The 27,641-nt window shown below is 38.5% G+C and overlaps 1 protein-coding gene across 1 annotated transcript; it reads left to right on the top strand.

Annotated features, from left to right (window-relative positions):
• On the top strand, positions 1–22,171 carry FZD6 (frizzled class receptor 6). Its single transcript, XM_007934801.2, has 6 exons — positions 1–177; positions 9,753–9,949; positions 15,024–16,047; positions 18,511–18,659; positions 20,576–21,004; positions 22,003–22,171. The coding sequence occupies exons 1-6, from the start codon at positions 1–3 to the stop codon at positions 22,169–22,171; spliced, it is 2,145 nt and encodes a 714-aa protein (XP_007932992.1).
• The last annotated feature ends 5,470 nt before the right edge of the window (positions 22,172–27,641 follow it).

The raw sequence follows: 27,641 nt of genomic DNA, 5'->3' as shown, positions 1-27,641 counted from the left end.
ATGGAAATGTTTACATTTTTGTTGACATTTATCTGTCTGCCCGTCATAAGAGGGCACAGCCTCTTCACCTGTGAGCCAGTTACTGTTCCCAGGTGTATGAAAATGGCCTACAATATGACATTTTTCCCTAATCTGATGGGTCATTATGACCAGGGTACTGCTGCTAAGGAAATGGAGGTGAGTAGTTCTTTTTTTGTTTGTTTGTTTTTTTTAATTTTATTTTATTTAGATTTGGGTGAAGATTTACAGAGCAAATTCACTCTCGATACAGCAGTTCACATATACTTTGTCTCATGTCATTGACCACAATTTACCACAATGCAACAGCTCCCCTCCAATTTCCTCCCCAAGGTACCACTTCCCAGTGTCCATCCCTCCATACTCTCCTGCCCCCTAAGCTGTCTCCCCGTGCATAAGGTACCCTTCCTTCTCCCATGATTGTTCTCTCAAGGGCATGTGTCCACTTGAGGTAAATGTTCAACAGGTGAGTAGTTCTTATACTCTGTTCTGCAATAAACTATGGATTGTTGTTGTTGTTGTTATGTGCCGTCGAGTCGGCCCCGACTCATAGCGACCCCTCCTTGGGTTTCCGAGGCAGTATCACTACGGAAGTAGGATTGCCCAACCTTCCTTCCGAGGAGTGGCTGGTGGGTTTGAACCGCCAGCCGTCTGGTTAGCAGGCAAGTGTCTTAGCCACTATGCTACCAGAGCTCCCAAACTATGGATAGGACTTTTTAAAATTTTATTTTATTTTTTAAATATACGAAGACATTCCTTTAAGTTGTATATAAATCATAGTTTGAATAAATCCTTTTGAAAAGAAATCCTCTAACTTCCATTTTGTGTACATTTGGGGACCCTACTTAAGATAGGGCTCACTGTATAAAGAAGAGTAGTTATGAATGATTTTGAAATATCTTGCTCCTAGCAAAATTTTTGTTGTCTTTAATCTATTATGGGTGTTCCCCAAAAAATGCAAATTCTGATTTTTTTTGTAATTCATTGAACATATAGTTTATGTTGCTTTGACTAAAAGTGAAGAAACATATTTTCTCATAAGTAATTGTAATGTTCAGTTGGCTTTCCTGAAGCAATGACTGGGAGATTTGGGGGCTGGAGAGAGTCTTGCTAAAAAGTGACTTTCTTTTGTGAACATAGTACTTAAGTGTTCTTTGCAAGATACTTGTTAAAAGAGACAAATGTGTGCCCAGGGAGGAGCAAGCAACACTAAATATTGCCTTAGGAGCCTCAGTTACCTGCTCAGGTGGAGAGATATGCAGATGCTGTGGAGGTGTGGGAAGAAAGAGCTACTTGTAGAGACAGGAGCCTGCCCTCCCCTACGGATCTGTAAGGCTGAGAAGTGCAGCAAAGGGAAGGAGACAAATGTGTTGTTGTAGTTTTCTTCAGAATAGCTATCCAAGCGTAATAAAGGCTTTTCTTCAGATGGTTTATAAGAGATGAAATGCCTTAAAATGTAGTAAAAACAGTACTTTAAGAACTGACTCCTTTTGGTTTTGCAGCTTTGAAAGTCTTCCATTGTTCATTTGTATAGTTGTCTGACGCTTCACTGTTGACTTGTATATAGAGTTGGAAGGCCTGTAAAGACTAAGGAAATACTTTTAAAGGACAGTACAAATTATATGGTGATCTTTGGTTTTAGGAGTCCTGGTGGTTAACTAGTGGTTAAGCCCTCAGCTGCTAACTGACATGTCTGCTGTGTGAACCCACCAGCCACTCTGAGGGAGAAAGATGTGGCCGTCTGCTCCTGTAAAGATTCCAAACCTCACTGCCATTGAGGAGATTTGGACTCATGGTGACCTTTTAGGTCAGAGTAGAACTTCCCTATAGGGTTTCCAAGGCTCTGAATATTTACATAAGCAGACTGCCTCCTCTTTCCCTCATCTTTCCAACCCCGGACCACTTGGTCAGCAGCCAAATGCTTTAACCACTATGCCACCAGAGCTCTTCTGATAAAGATTACAGCCTGGCAAACCCTGTGGAGCAGTTCTACTCTGACTCAAAAGGTTGCTGTGAGTCAGAATACAGTCCAGGCAAACAACAACAACAACAAATCTTTTGGTGGTTTTTCAAAGCAATGCAAGCTGTCATTTTGAACAGTGAACAGATGATACAGTTAAATTTTATTGATTAGTCAGTAACCATTTTGATATTTGAATGTGATCAAAGTACGTAGTGGGAATACCTTCAGGGAATAATTATTCACATTTTCTTTGGTGATAATAATACATGCTTTATAATTCATGTCTTACAGTGTTTTTAAAAACATGTTTTGATTTTTCCCTTAATCTACTTTTTGTGTAGTAGCTATACATAATTTCAGTTTGAATGTTAACAGTGGCCTTATAAATTCAGCTCATTTAGCCTAAGTTTCTTATCATAGAGTACCATTATAAAGGTAGGAGAGACATGCATCTCTGCTGTTAAATGCCTATTATTGTAAGATGGTTAGAACTAGTTTTTGTTCCACACATGTCTTTTAAAAAACAATTGTTTCTATCTCTCTTTCACTTTCTCTTTCTCCCCATATATATATGTAATTTATTTATTTGAGGTACACACACATATATTATATGCAATAATATATGTTTTTTTTTTATATACACACACACACACACACAGGTCACTTAGCTTCTTTCCAGGTAGTTTTATGTCTGGACATTATCAAGAAGCATTTCTGTTCTTACCTTCTTGACTGCTAAGATTACCATTCTCTTTATATTCTGTATTTTTAGGCAAATAACTCACATGTTAACTTTTTTTACCAACCACACCCACTGGGAGGGCACGGTAGGCAAAAAAACATATAATGCACTCGGGGTTAGAATTCCCTACCAGTTTCCTAAAGCTTGAAAAATAAAGACCTGACTCTAGTGTGGCACCCAAGGCTCTTCCTGTGGGATCCTGCTGTCCTGGCCAGCCTCCCACCTTTCCCCTTCCTGCCTGGTCCACTCTGCCTTGGCACACTGATGTACTTACAGCACGCAGAGCCATCCCTCTCTCACACCTCCACACCTTTGCACGGTTACACTTTCTGCCTGGGCGTGCTTATCTTCATCTGTTCAGTTCCTGCAGTCCTCACTTAAAGCAGTCTTGTCCTTCATGAAGCCTTCCACCTGTCTCCCAAGCATAGTTAATCATTGCTTTCCTATATACTGTATACTCATACCCAACTACCCATTGCTGTCAAGTAGATCCTGACTCTGTGTGTCACAGAGTAGAACTGCTCCGTAGGCTTTCCTAGGCTGTAATGTTTACAGAAACAGATTGCCAGGCCTTTCTTTCACAGTGCCACTGGGTGGATTCGAACCTCCAGACTTCCAGTTAATAGTTGAGCACAAACCTTCGGTGCCAGCCAGGGACTCATATGTATACTATTATAGTACTTGGGATATGACTGTTTGTTGCCTTACCGGCTGTGTTGCAGTTACATTTCTCACTAGATTGTGAACTCAGAGCAGGAATGGTGCTTATTCACCTCTAACCCTAATGCTTAGTGTAGTACCTTCAAGCATTATAGATGTTTCATAAAGACCGAATAAAGAAAAAGGTGGTAGCTCTGTCCTAACAAATCAACAAAGAAAATTTGCCCTCCAAATCTTCACCTTCTGTCTCTGTGTTCTGTGCTATCCATGTGAAAGTCATACATTCTAACATTTTTAGGTAGTTTACATAATATCTGTTTTTTTGTTCTGCTCAAGCCTGGTTCTAATAAAATATATCAGTTGACGTCCTCCATCTACTTTCCTGTATGAGCTCTAAATGTTTCTCAGAATTTATTTAAAGAATTTGATTTTAAAACATTTATTTATATGGAATTTTTATTAGACCACATGGAATAAGAAACTATGTATGTCAGAAATATATAGTCCAGTCAAGTACTAAATTATAGGTGCATGTAATTTGACTTTTACTAAAAATGTGCTTTATGCCTTCTCTAAGAACAAATTGGACTTTACACCTCCAAACCAACTGCCTTTGGTTCCTCCTGACCCAAATTGAATTTCCACTGTGAATTGATGTTAGGGTGAGGGGCTGAAGGAATTATCTGATGATAACAGCATTCAGTTGTACTTTTAAGAATTCAATATAAGTCAAGAGTTCTATCTTTCTCCTCTTTTATGCCTCAGTTTTCATTTCGTAGGAAGATAAGTCTGTTTTATAGAATTTAGGCATTTGTGGGCATTGTTTATCTGCGATTGTATGAAATGGTTTAGAGCAGTGGTTCTCAAAGTTTAGTTCATAGACTAGTAGCTAGTGAGCTTATTAGAAAAGCAAGTTCATGGGCCCCACCCCAACCTACTAGACATGCTCTCTTTTGAGAGGGTCTGAGAAACTATAGTTACTGACAAATGACCCAGGTGTTTCTTACGAACACTGAAGTTTGTGACCCACTAGTTTAGAGCAGAAGGAGTTCTGGTGCCCTAGTGCCTAAGGCGTTTGACTGCTGACCAGAAGGTTGGTGGTTCAAACCCACCAGCCACTCTGTAGAAGGAAGACTGGGCAATCTACTTCTGTAGAGATTGCCTCAGAAACCCAGTGGGGCTCACTGTGAGTTGGAATGACTTGATGGCAGTGAGTTAGTTTTTTTGTTGTTATTGTTTAGAGCAGGGTTTGGCAAACTTTTTCTGTAATGAATCAAACATTAAATATTTTTGGCTTTGCAGGCTGTACAGTCCCTGTCATAGCTATTCAATTCTGCAGGAAAGTAGCGTGAGACACTATGCAAATGAATGAGACTGGCTGTGTTTCAATAAAACTTTATTAACAGGACAGGCACTGGGCTGAAGTTAGCCCATGGAGTGTAGTTTGCCAACCATTGGTTTGAAATACTTGAAAGTGTTCTTAAGAATGATATGTTGTTGTTGTTATGTGCCCTAGAGTCGGCCCCGACTCATAGTGACCCCTCCTTGGGTTTCCAAGGCGGTATCACTACCAAAGTAGATTGCCCAACCTTCCTTCTGAGGAGTGGCTGGTGGGTTTGAACCGCCAGCCTTCTGGTTAGCAATCAAGTGCCTTAGGCACTATGCTACCAGAGCTCCTAAGACCTAATAAATAATAAATGTTATTGTATATTCTCATAAATATGTTACTTGAGGCACATGTCGTTTATTTTTCACATAGATTTTTTTCAAAGTCCAGTTTCTTTATCACAAACCGAAAGACTGGCTGAGATATCCTAGTTCTTTAGTTTAGCTTAACTGTAATTTTGTTTCAGAAAGTGCTTGAAATAAGGGACTTCAGTTTTTGCTTTGTATTTTCTGAACTGAAGGTATTTGTATGATAAAGAGTTAATTTGTGATTCTGAATAGCAACTTAGCTCTGTAATGAAAAGGATGTTGTCTAGTAGAGCTCTCCCAAGTGGAAAAACAAATGGCTGCTGGTTTCTATTGTGTTCCTCTTTGTTTCATATCTAGGACATTGTTTCTCAAATTGTGAAGTTAGCTTCCCTTGAGAGACTGATTTTATCCAGTAAATACTGAAACTGATCTAGGGAAAATGGAAACAGGAATATTGTATTTTCTTTTTGAATTGCCTTTATTGAGGTCTAGGCAAAAACCAAGCCGTGTATTGTTTGGAACAGCATGTGGTCATTCCACTTTTAAACAGTCTAAAGGGAAGGGAGCCAAAAAAAAAAAAAAAGAAAAGAAAAGAAAACCTTTCCTTTCCACCTGTTAATATGCACTCCTAAAATATCTCTGTTCATTTAAAAATAAAAGGATAGAGACAAATTGGATAAGCAAACTTTTAAGAAAAACTTTTATTTTCTCTTGAGCAATGAGTTTTAAACATTTTCATTTTTCTGCTTTTAGAGGAATCCAGTGGACCTCTTCCTACTACCACCTTTCCTCCCTACTTTCTGGATAAGGAAAGAAAATGTTTAGTGTGATTAGGCTATTTTCATTCAGGGAAGAATATCAGAAAATAGCGGTAGCTATAAGGAGCTCTGGTGGTGCAGTGGTTAAGGCATTTGGCTACTAACCAGAAGGTTGGTGGTTCAAACCCACCAGCTACTCTGTGGGAGGAAGATAGATTTACAGCCCTGGAAACCCTGTGGATCACTGTGAGTCAGAATTGACTGGGTGGCAGGGGTTTGATATTCTTCAAGGAAGAATCATTTTAAGCAATTGGGATAATGAGTTCAATAACAGCCTGACTACCTATTGTGTATTATGTGTTCCCAAACTACCTGCTTCAAGAGGTTGGGAATGTGATAAGCAAAGCTTGAGTGATATGATAGTCATTGATTATGTGCCTTGTGAACACTTCCTTTTTTCAGACTGAAAGATTTCTTTCATGTAGAATATTCTCAGTTCTCTTTTGATATCTTTCTTTCCTTCTCTTCATCCTTGTAGCCTTTTTGCCTGTCATGGTGCCTTGGGGAAGGGTAGTTTTCAGGGAGAGTTGATGAAAGAATAGTGGAAGGGTTAAGGAAGCCATATCTGGAATGCTACATAGTGACCCAGGTGCATCTTTTGTTTCTGCCACTTACTAGCAGCAGCTCTGTACAAGATGCTTAATCTTGCAGATCTTCAGTTTCCTTGTCTGCGAGGTGGAAATATGAACATCCGTCTCACAAGTTGTTGTAAAAATACTTGAGAAGTACAGTGCCTAACTTACATTGTTGTTAGGTGCCATCAGGTCAGCTCCAACTCATAGCAACCCTATGACAACAGAGCGGAACACTGCCCTGTTGTGCACCATCCTCACAGTCGTAGTTCTGCTGGAGCCATCATTGTAGCCACTGTGTTGATCTCTGTGTCTCACTGAGGGTCTTCCCCTTTCTTGCTGGCCCTCTGCTTTACCAAGCTGATATCCTTCTCCAGGGACTGGTCCCTTCTGACAACATACATACACACTTTGAAATTAATTGACTTAAAGGTTCTCTTAGATCCCTTCCAAATCTAAAATTCTTTAAGTTTGTTCATAGAGTCTGCAACAGAACTTGAAAATTGTTGGCCCACCCTGGATCTGAGCTGAAGACATATTTGTTTTAGATATTTAAATTAACTTGCCAAAATTTAAAATTTGGGAGATTTCACATAAAAATCCAGATTCTATTTTCTTTTGAAAAATTGAAATAACTGACAGTTCTGTGTCCACATTCCTGAATGACAGTCTGTTGGACTTGAGTAGCAACTGCTTTCCAACCACTCTTTATTGTCTTATACACTTTTGAATTTACCTGCCTGCCTCGGAAGGCATTAGACTCATATTCTGCAAATTGCATGAATGTCAACATAGTTGGATTAGCCAATCCTTAAAGAAAGGGAATGACTCCCTACGTTTACCCTTTAAAAACATTTTCTTACTATAGCAAAATAACATGTGTTACTTTAATTTTGCCTGCCATTGCATGGGACAATAATAGTTCTTCAGTGCTATCATGACTGTTACAGAGTGGCTTCTGAGTTAGAGCAATTAAACAGTTTGTTTTAATTTTCTCCAGCAGACTCTGATTACCAGATACTCAAAACATTTGGAAACTAGGCTTATTTGGAATAGTAAGCTAAAAAGGTGTTGTGTGCTGTCGAGTCAATTCTGACTCATAGTGACCCCATAGGACAGTGTAGAACTGCCCCGTGGGGTTTCCTAGGCTGTAGTCCTTATGGAAGCAGAGCGCCAGGTCTTTCTCCTGTGGGACCACTGGTGACGTCATACCACCGACCTTTCAAATTAGCAGCCAAGCACTTAATCATTGCACCACCTGCTCATGCTCCCATTTTCTTACATCAGACTCAAAAGAGGACGCTCTCCCCCTTGGGGTAGAAGAAATAGAGGAAAGCACTGTATTGTTTGCTTTCCAACAAGTTCTTGTTAGGGGGCATAGGTCAGGTTCCAGAGCATCATTCATATCAGAGAGATGTGTGCCTACTGCCTCCACCCTGCCTCTGCTCAGTCGCCTTGCTCTTCCCCATCAGGACAGCCTGCACCCTCCACTGCTCCCACATCCTCCAAAGCTGTAGTCCTCTAATAGTTGGGTGTGGGGTTCCCTTTAAATCAGACTTGTTAATTGTAGTGTCCCAGTCAAATCTCATATTTACTTACTAAATTTTTGTCTGCTTTTGACCTGTCATTTACTAAGAAGATGTGTTGAAACTTCTCATTATGACCATGGAATTGTCCATTTCTCCTTGTCATTTTGTCACTTTTTGCTTTATGTATCTTAATATTAGGTATACACAGTGCTCAGCAATGCATTTTAAAGTGTATTTGTTAGAATTTATCCAGAATCTGAATGGTCCTGTGGCAGGAGACCATTGTGTACTATTTATTTAATTGGCCATTCTACTGAAAGCAGAAGTCCTCATCCTTTCTTTTTATCTTTCAGGAGTTTCTCAGATAACCCCCCTCTTTTTGTTGTTGTTGTGTGTGTACAGCTGTGGGTTTCATTTTTTACTTTTATACACTTTCTCTAATTTCAATGGTGTTTGGAAAGGAGGGATGTTAACATGTAGGTTCAGTGAGTTCCCTTTGAATCAGAATTCTCATTCGTTCTTGCTCTACATGTTCTCCACAGATATTTTCATTTGCTTGTTTCAGTTATCAGTTTTGGACTGATGACTTCCAAATCTGTTCCTTAACCTAATGTTGTCTCTCCTGTTCACTTTATCCTAATGGATTAATACCTTTCTATTTCCTTATTGTCCAAGTAAGAGGCAGAGGAAGGAGATAAACATATGTGGACAGTCTACCATGTTTACCCAGGATTTATCAGAACTCTCTGAAGTATAATGATCACAATAACTAAGATATATTGGGTACTTACTGTGTGCTACACACTGTTCTAAGTGCTTTATGTTTATTAACTCAGTCTTCACAACAGTCTTACAAAGGAAAGACTTGTTATTCCCATTTTAGATGAAGAAGCTAAGGCACCAAAAAATTCAAACTCACTGCTGTTGAGTTGATTTTGACTCATAGAGACCCTCCTTGGGTTTCTGAGGCGGTATCTCTGTGGAAGTAGATTGCCCAATCTTCCTTCCAAAGAGTAGCTAGTGGGTTTGAACCTCCAGCCTTCTGGTTAGCGGTCAAATGCCTTAGGCACTACACTACCAGAGAGCCTAAGCTAAGGTACAGAGAAGTTAAATAACTTGCCCCAAAAGTTATACAACTAGTAAGCGTGGAGCTGGGATTCAAACTAAAGCTGTCAAACTTTGAACTCACTTCCTCCTTAAGACTCCAATAGTATCTCATTCCTTCATGATAAAATCCAAGCAGTTTAGCATGTCAGTCATACTCTTTATGACCATGTCCTGCTTTCCTTTCCAGTCTCATCTCTCTACTGTGTGCCTAACTCCACCTCTTTGACCTCTGAACTTCTTGCCCTGAATGCACTGTGTTCTCACAGCCACTGTGCCTTTTTCATGCTGTTCCCTCTGCCCAAACATTCCTTTATCTTCCAGAATGCTTAGTCCAGCACTAAAGTATTGCACCATATGCTTGTAAATTGAATATTTGAATAATTGATTTCACCCAGCAAGTAAATCATGCTTGTGATTTAGCATGTCTTCTTGAAAAACAAAATAATATTACTCCAAATGGATAACGCGTTCACAAATCTAACAGGCTAAACAAAGTATGTTCACAAAATTTCTTTGTGTAGAAAGTGAAATTTAGAGATTCTTTTGGAAGTATAAGTAGAAAAATATACTTTAAACAGTAAATGAATTAACTTCATTCATTTGTTTGTAAAATATTATCTAACCTGATCTTGCTGTTTTACTTTGTAGCATTTTCTTCCTCTTGCAAACCTGGAATGTTCACCAGATGTTGTGACTTTCCTTTGCCAAACTTTTGTACCAAGCTGCACAGAACAAATTCATGTGGTTCCACCTTGTCGTAAGTTTTGTGAGAAAGTATATTCTGATTGCAAAAAAATAATTGACACTTTTGACATCCAGTGGCCTGAGGAACTTGAATGTGACAGGTAAATTATGTTTTTGACTAAAAGTTGTTGATGGTATTTTAATATTGTTAGCTCTCCAAAATACTAGTGACAAGCATGCTTCAACAGATGTTTATTGCATACCTGATATGCCAGATACCATGGTAATAAGGGTTGGGGACACAATGGTGAGCAAAAACAGACATGATTCTTTCTCTCAGGGAACTTACAGTGTGGTGGGAGCGACAGATAGTAATCAGATAATTATACAAATAAATGCAAAATCACTACTCTGATAGATACAACAAAGGAGAGGTGCATGGTTCTATGAGAACATGTAATGGTACATTTGACCTAGACTGGGGGAAAGGGAGGGTTTCCTTGAGGAGATAACTATTGACCTAAAGTACAAAGGATAAGACAGAAGTAACTAGGCAGTGAGAGGAGGAAAGAGCTTTTTAGGCAGAGGAAGTAGCAGAGGCCCTGTGGCAAAAGAGAGCTTGACATATTCAGAGAATATTGTACCCATCCAGCTAAGGACAGCTGATCTTTGACAAAGGGCCAAAACCCATTAAATGGAGGAAGGGATAGTCTCTTTAACAAATGGTGCTGGCAAAACTGGACAGTCATTTGCAGAAAAATGAAACAGACCTATGTTTCACACCATATACAAAAACTAACTCAGGATAGATCAAAGACCTAAACATAAAACCAAAAACCATAAAGACCATCGAAAAAAAATAGGGGCAAACTTAAGGTCCCTAAAGCATGGCAGAAATACATTGTCAAGCATAACTAAACATGCACAAACAGCAGATGATTAACTAGACAACTGCTATCTCCTAAAGATGAAACATTTATGCGCATCAAATGACATCATCAAAGTAATAAAAAGAGAACCTACAGACTGGGAAAAAATTTTGGCAGCAATATATAGGATAAGGGACTAATCTCTAAAACTTATTGAAAAAAAAAAATTCACCGCAACAGCAAAAAAAAAAAGACAATGCAGTTGAAAAATGGGCAGAGGACATGAACAGACACTTCACCACAGAAGACATGCAGGTGGCTGACAAACACACATGAAGAAATGCTTGAAATCTGTAGCCAGTGGAGGGATGCAAATCAAAACAATACTGAACTGTCATCTCACCACAGCATTAATAAATAGCAAAGTTCAAAAATACAGAAAACCACAACTACTGGCAAGGATGTGGAGAGCCTGAAACCTTTATACACTGCTGGTGGCATTGTAAAATGGTACAACCACTGTGGAAAGCAGTATGGTACTTCCTTAAGTTGGAAATAGAAATACCACATGGTCCAGCAATCCCACTACTAGGTATATATCCTAGAGAAATAAGAGCTGTGACACGAACAGACATATGAACACCCATGTTCATAGCAGCATTATTCACAATAGCAAAAAGATGGAAACAGCCTAAGTGCCCATCAGTGGATGAAAATGGATAAGCTGGTCCATAGACACAATGGAATACTATGAAAAAATAACAGTGACTCTGCAAAGCACTTCATAACATGGATGAACCTAGAGGACATTGTGGTGAGTGAAAGTAGTCAATCACAAAAGAACAATTATTGTATGAGACTACTACTGTAAAAAGTTAAGAATAGGTTTTTTTAAAAAACAAGTCAGCGTGGCTAGAATGTGTTAGTGTGAGTAAGACAAGGAAGGAAGGCAAAGCAGTCGCAGGCCACTCAGGGCTGGAGTGCAGGCTTTTATTCTGAGGACAGTGGGAATCCCTTGAAGTACTTGAAGACAGCCGTTGGGGGACAGGATAAACCAAACAAAAACAAACTCACTGCCGTTGAGTTGGATCCAACTCATAGCTTCTGTGTGTAAAGCATGGTTCTCATGTCACAGCCCGGGGAGCATTGATTGGGCAAGCTCTCTCTGATGGTTCACCTTGAGAATCTAGGATGCTTCCGTCTGGCAGCGTAGTGGCCATGTAGGTGGGAGAGCAAGAATCTAGAGAACTGGTACCTTTTCTTGATCATATCACATCTTTCCCCTTCACATTCCTGTTGGTAAAATGTCAGTCACGTGGTTACAAGTGAACTGCTAGGGAGAATGGGAAATATGTGTCCAGAAGGGAAGAGGATATTGAAGGCAGAGAAAGTGTCAGATGCTGCAGGTTAGTGAGACCATTGTTAGGTGCCATGGAGTCTGTTCCAACTCAGAGCAACCCTGTGTGACAGCGTAGAACTGCCCCATAGGGTTTCCTAGACTGAAATCTGTGCAGGAGCAGATCACCAGGTTTTTCCTCCTGTGGACTCACTGCCACCAGCCAGCCCTTTGGTTAGCAGAGAGTGCTTCACCGTTGTCCCACCAGGGCTCCTATTAAGAACCTTAGCTAATACTGTTTCTTTAGAGTGGTGGGAACAGAGGACAAATTGCAATGGGTAACGGAATGAGTGGGAAATGAAACAAGATATAAAGATAACTGTCAGAAAATTTGACTCTAAGAGAGAGGAAGAGGGATGTTGTAGCCAGAAGAAGGTGGGGGAGATTTTGGTGTCTTAATGGGAAAGAACTGACTACTTTTACCAGCTGCTAGGAGATTACAAGGAAGGGGCAGGTGTGTATGGGGTAGAAGGGAAAATCATTAGTAGCAGTGTTCTGAGAAGGAGATTGGATCCCAAACACAGATAAAGGGTTGGCTATGGCTGGGAGGGGGAGGGAAAGAGAATGGATTTATCTATAGATGTAGGTCAGGCTTGTTTGATAAGGATTTTGTGAGAATTCCTATCTGATGCTTTTATTTTCATTGTGAAGTAGTAAGAGTCAGGGTCATCTGATGAGAGTCTGGGGAGGAAGGATGCAAAATGTAAGGCCCTGGGAACTATAGAGTATGAGAAAGTAAGTAAACTGGAGAGACTCAGTAACGTTTTAGGTAAACGGGGTGACCCTGAATTTGTAACGGATCTCATCTGACCTGTGGAGATCCTCTCCAGCAGTGCTCGAATGCTTGGGGGCAAGTTCAGAGAAAGCCAGAGTTAGTTCTGTGGTTGGAATGTTCCCAGATGGATGCAATGAAAAGTCCAAGGAGTAGCAAGAAAGTTGAGGCTATTGAGAATTACTAAATGTTACTAATTACTAAAATGATAGATACTGAACATCTCAGTGAATGAGGAATGAAATGAAACAGGAAAGGATTGATATTTTGAGAAAGGTAGTGGAGATTCCAGTGTGACTAAAAGAAAAGTCACAGTGGGAATTTTTTAATAAACCAGCTACGAGGATAGGCACTTGTGGTCAAAGGGCCGGATTCTTGAGTTAGTGATTTTTGGAGGTAGTATGTTGGTAGGGTTCATTGTGTGACCCTGGTTGTAGGTGGCTGAAGTGGGGTAGGGATGGCCGTTGGAGGTGAGGAGGTTAAAAGTTGAGAAGCCAGGAGGGTGGGGGTTGTCCGTATGGATGGTCAAGTCAGCAAGGATGGTGGCAGTAAAAGGAGAGGAGAGAAGATTGGCGACTCGGTCAACAAATACTTAGTGCACTCCTGCTGTCTTCGAGGGCTGTTCTGGACACTAAGGACATAGCAGACAAAAATTCCTGCTTTTGCGGCGCTTACATTCTAGTGGAGGGAGGGAGGAGATGAAATAAATTCTATTAGAAGGTGTTAAGTCATGTGGAGGAAAAGAATACATAACCATTGTTTAGTTATTTTTGTGAGTCCAAATCTTAATAGTTATTATTTTGTGATGTGTATTTTATCCTTAATGACACTTCAATTTACTGGATACTTACTCTTTCTTTATGGGATTACCTACTCAGTTTCAAAGCAGAAGAGGTTATAAAACCCACAAAACTTTGCTCTAGCACCTAATTTGTAGTTCCCACCCTTTTGATCTTTATAGTTTGATCTTCTGAGAAATGGATAGTATTTTTTCTTATAATTAAACCAAATCAGATTTATTTCATGTTTGAGAATGATGCATTGAACTGGGATGTAGAATCCATTTGTACACATTATCTCTGTATTCAGACTCAATCCCACTAATGTTAAGTAAAAATTACAAGTATCTCTTTAGTAAAATGTTGACTCAGTTGCACAAAGAATAATTCTGGTGTTTTCTATACCAGAGAAATTTTATTTTCTTCATTTCTATAACTTTTAGGCCTTTACAGTGTCCTTTGCTTTGGAAACATGAAAAAAGAAGCTTCTGATTGGAATTCTAATTCTGGCCTATTTAAAGGTTTTAGCATAATGAAACATTTAACTTAATATTTAACTATATAATAAAAAGACATAAACTGTTCTTACTATTCGAGAGGAGCTCTGGTGTACAGTGATTAAGCACTTGGCTGCTAACCAAAAGGTTGGTGGTTCAAACCTACCAGCCGCTTTGTGGGAGAAAGATATGACAGTCTACTTCCATTAAGATTACAGCCTTGGAAACCCTACAAGGCAGTTCTACTCTGTCCTATAGGGTTGCTATGACTTGGAATCAACTCCACAGCAATGAGTATGAGTATTATTTGAGAAACTATTCATTTCTGTGGTTATGGCATACATGAAACTCTTGGCTACCCAGAAAAGCACTTTTGCCTTTGAAGTAAGTGAAAACCAAGGGGGAAAAAAAAAAACCTCCCTGCTGTTGAGTCGGATCTAACTCTTAGCAACCTCTCCTTGGGTTTCTGAGGTGGTATCACTACGGAAGTACATCTTCCTTCCAAGGAGTGGCTAGTGAAAGGTTCGTTAATTTTTTGACACCTAGTCTATGATCCTCGGCATGTCAGCATACCCTTTTGTGTGTGAGGAATTTTGTGGCAAACAGGCTTTCTTTTCAGCTCTGGATCAAGCTGTCCTCCAGTAACTTGCCAATAAGATTAATCCCTTTCATTGTGACTTACTATACTTCTCTTGTGTTTATTGTGATAGTCAAACTTTTCCTCCAAAAGATTTCTCTGCCTTGCTTTCATGACGATGTGCTCTTCTGAGCCAACTCTAACCTGTAATCTGTTTGGGTTTGTCTGTCTTCCCATCATTTATGAATGCATAAGGTAATACTTTACAGCTGAAAAGCATAGTATTAAAATAGTGAATTAATAAAAATGTTGATGTCATGCATTTAATTTTTATAATCTTTACAGGTTACAATACTGTGATGAGACTGTTTCTGCACCCACAAAGTTTGATCCACCCACAAAGTTTGTTGGCCCTCAGAAGAAAACAGAACAAGTCCAAAGAGACATTGGCTTTTGGTGTCCAAGGCATCTCAAGACCTCTGGGGGACAAGGCTATAAGTTTCTAGGCCTTGACCAATGTGCACCTCCGTGTCCCAACATGTATTTTAAAAGTGATGAGCTGGAGTTTGCGAAAAGTTTCATTGGAATAGTTTCAATTTTCTGTCTTTGTGCAACTCTGTTCACATTTCTGACTTTTCTGATTGATGTTAAAAGATTTAGATACCCAGAGAGACCAATCATATATTATTCTGTCTGTTATAGCATTGTATCTCTTATGTACTTTATTGGCTTTTTACTAGACAACAGTACAGCCTGTAATAAGGCAGATGAGAAGCTGAAACTTGGTGACACAGTTGTTCTGGGCTCTCAGAATAAGGCTTGCACCATTTTGTTTATGTTTTTGTATTTTTTTACAATGGCCGGCACTGTGTGGTGGGTGATTCTTACCATTACTTGGTTCTTGGCTGCAGGAAGGAAATGGAGTTGTGAAGCCATTGAACAGAAGGCCGTGTGGTTCCATGCTGTGGCATGGGGAATACCAGGTTTTCTGACCGTTATGCTTCTTGCTATGAACAAAGTTGAAGGAGACAATATCAGCGGAGTTTGTTTTGTTGGCCTTTATGACCTCGATGCTTCTCGCTACTTTGTGCTCTTGCCGCTGTGCCTTTGTGTGTTTGTTGGGCTGTCTCTTCTCTTAGCCGGAATTATTTCTTTAAATCACGTTCGGCAAGTTATACAACATGACGGCCGAAACCAAGAGAAACTGAAGAAATTTATGATTCGGATCGGAGTCTTCAGTGGCCTGTATCTTGTACCATTGGTGACGCTTCTCGGATGTTATGTCTATGAGCAAGTGAATAGAAGTACCTGGGAGATAACTTGGGTCTCTGATCATTGTCATCAGTACCATATTCCATGCCCTTATCAGGTAAAAGCTATCATTTGGATTGTTTTACTATTTAATTTTAACTTAGAAAATGTTCCTTGAAAATATACCTGTATTAGTCATGGCCATAAAATTAGATTTCAGGTGAGAAAATCCAAGTCTATGTATGCATCAGCTGAAACTGAGGAAAGTTTCTCAAAGGTTCTCTGCCCAAGTTTTAGCTTCAGTTACAATCAGAAAATGCCTCCTTTAGCTGTTATTTTAATACTGGAATTGCAGAGGCAGATTTGTGGTAGCAATGAAGACATGTCACAGGACTGTCATAGGAAGAAAAAGAGAGGTCACCTGCTATTATAGGGATTGTTTTTAATTCTTTAAAATAAGAAAAAATACCTTATTTGGATATATTTATTAGATTTTATTATCTTACAATGTTTACATTGTTATAAAAACAGAACTTGATTTTTGCCTAAATTGTTCTGTCATTGCTTAACTTAAAAAAAAAAAAACTGAAGCAAAATATGTTTCATGTGTTTGATGCTTGCCATTAATACTGAAGCAGTGTTTTTACGGTCGAAATAATAGAGACTCTTAAAACATTTTCATTGTGGTTTTATCTATAGAAATTTTGTTTTCTAAATAACTTTTAATCATTATTCTTGAATATTTATGCATGATATTAATTTATTAAACAAGTGATTCTGTCATCACAGTGTATCAGATCAAGCAATGTGTGGGCTAAATTGTTTTACATAGTAATTTATTTTCTTGAGAGTAGAACCTATTTTTATACTGATGTGGGGATAATAGTTTTATATGCCTTAGAAGGTATCCACAGTTGTTTTTTGCTATATAGTTAATAAAGGAATTATGCCCTTAAGTGATACCCACCTTAATGAGATGGATTGATGCATTGTGTTTGAGACACAGTGGGTCAAACGCTGCAACAATTGTGAGGATGGCGCCGGACTGGGCAGTGTTTCGTTCTTTTGTACATACAATTGCTGTGAGTCGGAGCTGACTCAAGGATAGCAGCACTCCTGCTGCATTAAAATGTCTCCCAAATTCCTGTTTTATCTGCATACTAGAAAAACAAACATGCTGTTAGAAACTTTAAACTTTACAGTTTGTAAAAATTATCTTTTATGTTAAAAAAACTATCAAGTTGTTAGAATATAAAATGAGAAAATAATTTTATAATCTTCAAATGGAGAAGGACTTTATGAGTATGATATAAAATTTAGAAACCATCAAATAAAAGATGACTAAACTTGACTAAGTGAAAAACTAAACATTTGGAAAAGCTATCATCAAAAAACCAACTGGGGAAATTTATCTGCAAGTCACTTTATAGTTGAAGGGCTAGTTTCTTTAATTTATAAAGAGTTCCTATGAACCAAAAAGAAAAAATCCAACACTCTGATATAAAAATGGGAAAAGAAGAGGGTTCATGAAAAAGGCAAATGAAGAGCTTTTCTTAAACATGTGAACAAATTATTATAAGAAATACCAATTAAAATTATAATAAGATTAAATTCTAATGAAACACAAAACTAAATGAAAGTGCAGCAAAGTAGGCCTTTTCAGACTTTTCTATTGAAGAGTTTTGATTAGTACAGCCTGCTGTGGAGAGCAATTTGACAATATCTATCACCTTTTAAATGGTCATACCTTTATCCTGCCGCTGTGGGAATTTATCAGCAGATCTCCTCATTGTAAGAGATATTACATGTGTACAAAGATAATGTCTGCAACACAATCTGCAATCGCAGCAGATTGGAGGTAACTTAAATACCCATTGAGAGGGGTAGTTAAGTAACCTATGGTTCATCCATACAAAAAAACATTAGGCAGCCTTTAAAAAGAATGAAGAGTTCTTTTTGGTTCCATGTAGAATGGTCTCCAAGAAATATTAAGCGCCGAAAGGAAGATAGACTCATCATGTCCAGTGCTTTGACAGTTGTGCAACATTTTAAAAACACTACATGAAAGTTTGCGCTTGGAGAAAAAGTATGATTTAATTTTATGAGATTTCCTCATTCTAACATTTTTTGGAAACTGATTTTTATTTTATTCTAACCAACCAAGCTTTTTAACATAGACTCTAAAATATGTGTTGTTATAATGAGTTTCTTTTTGTATATAGTAGATTATCATAAAAGAAAATCAGTAAGTATTTAGAGGCAGATAGTTTAGCAATTTTTAAGATATTGATTTACCTATGGATAAAAATGCTAGATCAGTATTTCAGTATTTTCCTTTTGTAGCTCTGTATGTTGTTGCATGGATAAAAGTTCTTTGTGCATTGTTCTGAACTTTAGTAAAGAGTGTTTTGCATGTAAAACACTTTTCATTATATGATGTTATTTCAGATCTCTTATAATGAAACAGATTCTAAAGATTTATACTGTTTGTTCAACATTTTTACATTGACTGTATGGCTGTATAGGCTTTTCTCTCTAAATGTACCACTGAAAATTTTACTATTCACTTTCCTTTTTGTAGGCAAAAACAAAAGCTCGACCAGAATTGGCTTTATTTATGATAAAGTATCTGATGACATTAATTGTGGGCATCTCTGCCGTCTTCTGGGTTGGAAGCAAAAAGACATGCACAGAATGGGCTGGGTTTTTTAAACGAAATCGCAAGAGAGAGTAAGAGCCTATTTAATTTTCTGACATTGTTTTAAAATAAACAGACCAAATACCAAGAGACTATTCAACTTCTCATCGTCTTGGAGTTTCACTGTATCAACTATTACTTGACTTTGATAAGCCACCTAATGTTTGGAAATATTTTTCATGGACAGCTGTGCTCTATTTTGGCATTTGTTGTAACAGAATTTGACATATATTATTCTATTCATTATTAATATAGTTTAATTTACTATTTTGAGTGTGGCATTTTTAATAGTTTTCTCATTTTTTCCCAATCATATGAGGATTAAATGAGATCAAATAAACAAGCATATCTCTAAAGTACAATTCAATGTGAGTGATGTGCTGTGATTTATTGACTAGCACCTTTAGATTCTGTTGCAGGTTATTCTGACCTAACCTTCACTTATTTGCCTTCCTAAAGTGGTAAAAATTCAAATTCACAGAACATTCTGGAACAATAGACTAGATTGACATTTTCATAAGTGCCACTATGCCAAATTTTTTTTTTTTTTTACATATTGCTGTAAAACAAAAAGAAGAAGAAGAAATTAGCAAAGCATGTTTACAAAAATACCTGGGGGTAAGGGGAACAGTTGGCAAACAATCATAGAAGGCAGGTGTTACTTACGTGAAAATACAGTAGATAGTTCCTTTTAGTTATTTATGTAGATCATGTGCAATGTACTGTCAACAAAGTTTCACACTGGTCTGATTAATGAATTTTTTTTTGTGATATAAATTTCAGAACTGTAGATCTTTTCCACAAATAATATTTGAGGTCAGAAAAAGTGGACTTTAATATTTTTGTACATAGTACTATTATATGTCTAGCTCCTATTTATTTGTCCACACTAACTTCCATGTAACTTTCTTACTTTAACATTAGAAAATAATTAAATGTAAACAAAGATTATTATATTCTACATCCTTTCTCTTCTTTCCGAGAAGTCTGAATGCCATTCATTGACTTAAGCTTTTAAAAATAGGTATACAGGCAGATAGTTGCCCTCCTTATGCCACCTTGAATTTCCTTGCCCTTGTCATTTGATTTTGCCTACTTAGTTTCTGGTAGCATAGTGCCTAAGGCATTTGACTGCTAACCAGAAGGCTGGCGGTTCAAACCCACCAGCCACTCCTCCGAAGGAAGGTTGGGCAATCCTACTTCCATAGTGATACTGCCTCAGAAGCCCAAGAAGGGGTCTCTATGAGTCTGGTCCGACTCGACGACACATAACAACAACAATAGTTTCTCATTAGTTAAAACTTTTGCTGACAAAAGCAACAAATAGTACATGTACAGAAGACTTGACTTTAAGGCAATTTACTCATCTCATAATATTTATAATCTCAGATTTTATAAATAATATGGATCATAAAAACTAAATCAAACTTACTGCCTTTTGAGTCAGTTCCGACTCGTAGCAACCCCTCCTTGGGTTTCCGAGGCAGTATCGCTACCGAAGTACATTGCCCAGTCTTCCTTCCAAGGAGTGGATGGTAGGTTTGAACTGCCAGCCTTCTGGTTAGCAGTGAAATGCCTTAGGCACTACGCCACCAGAGCGCCCCAAGTGGATCATATAGAACTTAATGCATAATGATTTCTGGCCAAAGGTACATGATAGGCTTTGTGGAGTCTCTGGTGGCACAAACGGTTGAGTGCTTGACTCTAACTGAAAGGTTGGCATTCCGATTCCCCCAGAGGTGCCCAGAAGAAAGACTTGGTGATTCCCTCCCAAAGGTCCCAGCTTTGAAAACCCGACAGAGCGCAGTTCTGCTTTGCATACATGGGGTAATCAGGAGTGGAATCCGCTCGATGGCAGCTGGGTGGGTTTTGTCTTTATTTTTTTTTTCATGTCTTCTACAACAATTAATATTTATCAAGAAAATCTTTTCCTTGGATTTTCTTACAGTCCAATCAGTGAAAGTCGAAGAGTACTACAGGAGTCGTGTGAATTTTTCCTAAAGCACAATTCTAAGGTTAAGCACAAAAAGAAGCACTACAAACCAAGTTCACACAAGCTGAAAGTCATTTCCAAATCCATGGGAACCAGCACAGGAGCTACAGCAAATCACGGCACTTCTGCAGTAGCAATCACGAACCACGATTACTTAGGACAGGAAACTTTGACAGAACTCCAAACCTCCCCAGAAACATCAGTGAGAGACATGGGAGCACATGGGGCAAGCACCCCCAGATTGAGAGAACAGGACTGTGGGGAACCTTCCTCCCCAGCAGCATCCAGCTCGAAGCTCTCTGGGGAGCAGGCCGACCAAAGAGGCAAGACAGCGAGTGTGAATGAAAAGAGCAGTGTATCTGAAAGTGTGCGGAGTGAAGGAAGGTAAGATTTCCTTTTCTTGTTTAGAATCATCATGATTTGGGATGTTGTGTTGTACGTTTTTAATGAAAACATAACACATCTGGGAAGAAAGCATTTTATGAGCAGAAAATATCATGTCTATTACTGTTGTTGTTGTTGTCATGTCTATATACTTACCAAATTTTCTAGGGTTATATTTTCCAGGGTCGTATCTATAAATATGCTATGTAGTAGTTTAATTCGTAGCTTTGAGTAGAGCCTCAATGTATATTGTTGAAGTAGAGAGGTAAAGTTCATTTCTATGTTAATTGTTAAAAGTTGTTTGCACATTTAGGTAAATGTTTAAGATTCATCTGAAATACAAGCCATTGTTTTCATTTAAAAGATATTTGTCATTTTATACAAGGATGATTATAAAATTTTATTTATTTTCTAAACCATAAAGGATATTGACATCATCTTTAATGAATTTGCCCAAATGGTCATAAGACTATCTCACCACAAGCAAACGTGTAGTTAACCAGGAGGCGGACAGCTGCTAACTGCTTTAAAATCTCAGGCTTAGGGCTTATCTCACCTAGCCCTCCCAAACTAGGCTAAATGCATTGTCTCTGAATCCCCATGACACCTTCCACAAACCTAGACTACAATTAGATACAAGCTTTTTTCTCTACTTGATTTGTACATTCCTTAAAAACACAGCTGCCATCTGACTCATCTTTGAATGGGTGGAAAATCAGTAAAATATTTGCTAAACCGAGGGCAGGAATCCTGTCTTACTATTTAGTTGTATTCTTCATGAGATGCCATGCTCAGCTCATGCATGGTGGTATTTGGTAAAGTCTCTGAAGTCAGCGAAAATTGTATTTGATAATAAATTATTTGTATTTTGAAGTTTTTGAGTATACATAAAGAGTTTTCATTAATGATTCTTTGATAAAGGTGGATAGCAGTCCTAAGGACATCTGACACCATATTTGTGCTTGTGTATGTATGTCACCTTTCTCTCTTTTATCTAGGGTAAGCCCAAAAAGTGATTTTACTGAAACCGTCCCGGTGCAGAGCAACAACTTACAGATCCCCGGTTCTTCACAGCCAAGCAGCCTCAAAGGTTCCACGTCACTGCTTGTCCACTCGGTTTCAGGACTTAGAGAAAAGCAGGGTGCGGACGGTCACTCAGATGCTTGAAACACAGTTTATCCCATAAATTAGAAGGGGATTCATGTTACACTGGAAGTTACCAAGGCACTGTCTTATAAGGATCACTGTTACAGCCTTATTTTGCACTTAAAGCTACATTCCTACTGTTACACTGGGAAAAAAAAAAAAAGATTTTGAGGAGAATATGATTCATTTCATAAAAAGGTTAATGACAACACTATGCCTGCAAATAGAAACATGCAGCTAATAATATTTTTTAAATCACTTGGGAGGTAAGAGTTAGAAGGAATCTTCTTTTTCTATTTATGAAGATTCTTCTCTTAAAAATATTTTAAAGACCAGACTTACTGGTCTGAAAGAGACTAGAGGAACACCCAAGACTATTGCCCTGAGATACCCTTCTAACTTGAAACTGAAGATGCTCTTGGAAGCCACCATCCAGCCAAGTAGTAGGACTGTAACGCAGCCACCACCACCTGTGAGGAATGTGCGTCTCCAAACAGAGAGGCTGCCTGGGAGACCCAAAGGGCTGCAGTGCCCCAAACCAAAGATGAAAACACAGGGAGGGACAGGGACACTGGACGATGGAAACGGAGAATCCAGGGCGGAGATAGTGCTGACACATTGCAGGGATCGCACCCAGTGTCATGAAGCAATTTGTATATGAGCTACTGGTTGGGAAAATGAAATTGCGCTGTGAACTTTCACCTAAAGCACAATAAAAAAATTTTTTTTCAAAGTGTGCTATTTCACTTTAATTATATAAGTCAAGATTTTTCTTTGCTGGAATATTTACAGCTTATCCTTGTATTTTTTATATATTTCAAAAAAGTTGATATGTATTTGAACTTTTTTTAGAAATCCTAGAAAATATTTTGTTATCATTCTGTTATCTTTCTTTGGTAGCTTGTACACTGAATTTCTAGGAAAATTGAAAAATAGTATTATTTTATATTGTGAAAAATGATTATATACTGGAAGGAGTTATGATGGGAATTCACCTTAAAAAAAGCCACTTACTCTACCTTGAAATCTTCATTCAGTGTGTGAATTTTGTAAGATCTCATTCTTTTAGAAATCTTAAAGATCTATTATGCAACTGAAATAAGGTGCTTACTTCAAGTGTCCAGTGTTGATTGTATTATGCTGCTCACTGATCTTCTGCAGTTTTAACATAATGTCCTGAAGATTATTAGATGAAATGTTAGTGTTTTATAATTAAGCTTAGTGCACTTGATTCCTTCCTTTTCAGCAGTTCACGACCACTCAAGATTGTATTATGGCCATTTGCAGTTTGCTTTTACTTTTATTTTTAATGTTAAGAATAGTACAAATACTTTGTATTTGTACAGTATCTTTCCCGGACATTATATAGAATTCATTTCTGCAGCTCAGTAGGATTTTGATGACCATTCAGAAGTGTGATAGTAATATTAATGTGCCAATCAAATAGGGCAAAAAATGTATTCCTGATCAAATAAAATGTATTTTATACAGCAATTAAGAATTTTCTTAATTTTGTTTCCCAATAAATACTGTTCCTTGAATAGTATTTTCCCATGTTTTGGGTTTTTCTCTCTATTTGGCATTCTGTTAAACCATAAAAATCATCACGTACTGTATGGAAAATGTTGTAAATATTAACTTTTCCACATTTTTAAACAGATAACTTTATATACAAAAACTTTGTTTTGTGTGATCTTTTCCGTAATAAAATGTCTTTGTCTAAGAGATTGTGGAGTATTATTCTATGGTTAGGTGTAGTGGTCCTGCCCTAAGAAGTGTTACAATTTCTTAGAACTGTTGCCGCATGGCTGTCTTAGTTATGTAGTGCTCTGTAACAGAAATACCCCAGGTGGATGGCTTTCACAAACAGATTTATTCTCTCAGAGTTTGGGAGGCTAGAAGTCTGAGTTCAGAGTAGCAGCTCTGGGTCCTAGGAGGATCCAAGTGCAGGGACCCTGGTCCAAAAGACACGCTCCACTTCTGGCTCTTCTTTCTTGGTGGTAGAAAGGGCCCCTCTTTCTGCTCACTTCTCTCTCCTTTTATCTCTTGTAAGATAAAAGCTGTTGCAGGCCCCACCCTAGAAAAACTCCCCTTACATTGATTAGATTAGGGCTGTGATGGGATTGAGGGTGTTGTCACCCTAATCCTTTTACAACTGATGAGTTTGTCACATTGGATCACATCATGGAGGACCATGACAAAACTTCCACACTGCATCATTGCTTAATTGCCAAACCATTGAGAATCACGGCCCAGCCATGTTGGCACATACTTTGGGAGGACACAATTCACTCCATCACTGCCTAAGCAGCCAGAAGCTTCCTTTGAATGGGAATGTACTAGACAGTCAAACTTTTTCTTTTTTCACAATTTCTTCCTGAAAATATAAATTATACAGCCATACTTACCATAACTTTCTTTAAAATTGTATGGTGGTAAAATAGATACAACAAAAAGTTTACCATTTAAACCGTTTTAAAATGTAGAATTCAGTGATATGAATTACATGTTTTATTAACAGCCTCAAAGGGCTGGAGGATAAGGGGAGGCAGGCCTGGCAAATCACCCTACACTGAGTTGTACCCTCAGGGAATGTATCCTAGGCTTAAGTGTGGACTGTAAGTAAGGCAACCCTCCAAGTTATCTGGGGGGTGGGGTAGAAAAACCTGAAATCCTGAAATAACATTAATTCTAGATTGTCCCTGGGTGGCACAAGCCATTTACAATTTACTGCTAACCTAAGGTGTGCCTGGAGGCAGGCCACGGTAAGCCAGCCCTGAGCTGCGGAAGGCGGGAGTTTGCGTGGAGGCAGGCCGCAGTAAAGTGGAGGGTCAACAAAAGAAGGGAAGGCCCTCAACAAAATGGATTGACACGGTGGCTGCAGCAATGGGCTCGGGTATACTAGGGATTGTGAGGCTGGCCCAGGACTGGGCAGTGTTTCGTTCTGTGGTACGTAAGGTCGCTATGAGTCAGAGATGACTTGATGGCATGTAACAACAAAGGTTGACAGTTTGAACCCACGCAGAGTAGCCTTTGGAAGAAAGGACTGGAGGGAGATCTTCCATTAAGATTATTGTTTTTAGTTGCTGTCGGGTCACTTCCAACACGTTGACAACATGTATGCAGCACAGCACTGTACAGGATTTTCAAAGCCATGACCTCTGGAAACACGTCACCAAACCTGTTTTCCAAGGCACCTCTGGGTGGGTTCTAACCACCAACCTTTTGACAAGTAGTCAAGCTCTTAACCAATTAGACTACACAGGGATTACCAGCCAAAATTACACAGAGAAAACCCTTTGGAGCAGTTCTCTGTAATACATGAGGTTGTCATGACTAGGAATCTACAGCGATGGATTTAGCTCTGGATTAGTAGACTTGGCCCCAGGCAAAAATAAATGAAAATCCTTTCTGGAGGAAGAAAATGTCATTATACACACTCTACAAATGCTTTTTCAAATACAATGTCCAGCATACAATCAAACATAATGTAAATATGCAAAAGCAATGCAACATGAGCAAGAATAGACACAGACATCAAACAAGAAAAAAGATCCACAAGTGCTCTGGGAATTTCCAAGCATAGATATTTTAAACTCATGTTACTTAAATATGCCCATAAGGAAAACATCACTGACATACTACTACATACCTATTAAAATGGCCAAAATCTAAAAAACCTGACACCACCAAATTTTACTAACGATATAGAGTCACAGGAACTCTCATTCATTGTTGGTGGGAATGAAAAATGATACAGCCTCTTTGGAAGACAATTCAGCATTTTTTTACAAAGCTAAATATAGTCTCATTATATGATCCAATAATCATATTTCTAGATATTCTATTCACCCAACAGATTTGAAAACATGCCTACCTAAAAGCCTGCATGTAAATGTTTGTAGCAGCTGTATTAAACTGGAAGCAACCAAAATGTCCTTCAATAGGCGGCTAGGTAAACTATAGTACATCTATAAAATGGATAGGAGCTCTGGTAGCATAGTGCCTGATGCATTTGATTGCTGGCCAGAAGGTTGGCAGTTCAAACCCACCAGCCACTCCACGGAAGGAAGACTGAGCAATCTACTTCTGTAAAGATTTATGGCCTCAGAAACCCAAAGGGGGTTGTTGGTAGTTGGAATCGACTCGATGGCAGTGAGTTTTTGGTTTATAAAGTGGAATATTACTCAGCACTAAAAATAACTGTACTATCATGACACAAAAAAAGCATAGATGAATTTTAAATGCATATGGTTAAGTGCATAGTGCCTAAAAGCACTTGACTGCTGACTAGAAGTCTGGTGGTTCAAACCCACCAGCCATACCTCGGAAGGAAGATGGGCCAATCTACTTCCGTACTGATACTGCCTCGGAAACCCAAGGAGGGTCGCTATGAGTCAGGGCCAACTCGACGGCACATAACAATAACAACAACAACATGGCTAAGTGATAGAAGCCAATAGGAAAACGCTACACTCTGTATAATTCCAATTATACTACATTATTGAAAACATTTGTTTATACTATGTTATTGAAAAAGTTCCTGACCTCTCTATTCACCTGGAGCAACAGATGAAAAAGGAGACTCAGGAGTAGGAGGAAGATATGGAATGTGTGGCAAATTGCCTCCATGAACAACGGCCTCCTTAGCCATGAGACCAGGTCTGGTTAGTGCCCGGCTGCAATTCCTGAACATTTTGATCAAGATTCCATAGAAGAATCCTGATCAAAAGGGGGGAAATGCAGATAGAATTTCAAATTCTCATGGACTCTAGACTTTCTGGAACAATGGAGGGTAGAGGAAAAAATTTCCCCTGAAGTCATCTAAAAACTAAGTTTAGCTTAACAGTAACAAAGGTCTGCCTTGAACATTATGCTTTTTAAAGAACTATCTATGTGGCAACGAGAGTGGAACAAATCAAAAAAGGAGGGTGAGAATGGTTGCACAACTCAAAGAATTTAATCAATGTCACTAAATTAATCAATGTAGAAACCGTTGAATTGGTGTATGTTCTGCTCTATATATTATCAATAACAACAACCAATTAAATAAAATTTCGGGGGGAAAAAGTTGCTGACCTAAGTAACCTGGAAATAACTGGAGTCTGTTAAAGGGAAAGGAATTGTCCATAGGCATTGTACTCTAGTTGATAGAGTTGTATCTCATGGAAGTATGCATTACTGATTCTGATACTGCTCTATGTGTATCTTGAAATAGAACAAGTAAATGAATGGCAGATATTGTAACTAAGTTTCTCACTGTTGATGTGGGAATTTATATACAAATAAGGAAATAAACCACTCCTCTGTCAGTTTGTCATACTGTGGTGGCTTGCATGTCGCTGTTAGGCTGGAGGCTATGCCACCAGTATTTCAAATACCAGCGTGTTCACCCATGGTGGACAGCTGTGGTGTAGTAAATTACTTAGTGTGGCTTTTCTACCCATAAGTCTTTGTAAACTCCAAGGTGGGATTTTCTATGAGCAACTGA

This window comes from Orycteropus afer, unplaced genomic scaffold (genome assembly GCF_000298275.1).
Source record: "Orycteropus afer afer isolate SDZICR_OR568_19922 unplaced genomic scaffold, OryAfe1.0 scaffold00021, whole genome shotgun sequence".
Taxonomy (NCBI): domain Eukaryota; kingdom Metazoa; phylum Chordata; class Mammalia; order Tubulidentata; family Orycteropodidae; genus Orycteropus; species Orycteropus afer.
The sequence above is the reverse complement of the archived record's forward strand: the minus strand, read 5'-3'. Positions and strand labels throughout refer to the sequence as shown.

What these genes read in the sequence shown, in the direction of transcription:
- FZD6 (XM_007934801.2), top strand. Translation starts at nt 1, where the DNA reads ATGGAAATGTTTACATTTTTGTTGACATTTATCTGTCTGCCCGTCATA. An exon ending in CTGCTGCTAAGGAAATGGAG is followed by an intron (nt 178 to 9,752) that starts GTGAGTAGTTCT and finishes TTTACTTTGTAG; the next exon opens with CATTTTCTTCCTCTTGCAAA. An exon ending in AAACGAAATCGCAAGAGAGA is followed by an intron (nt 18,660 to 20,575) that starts GTAAGAGCCTAT and finishes ATTTTCTTACAG; the next exon opens with TCCAATCAGTGAAAGTCGAA.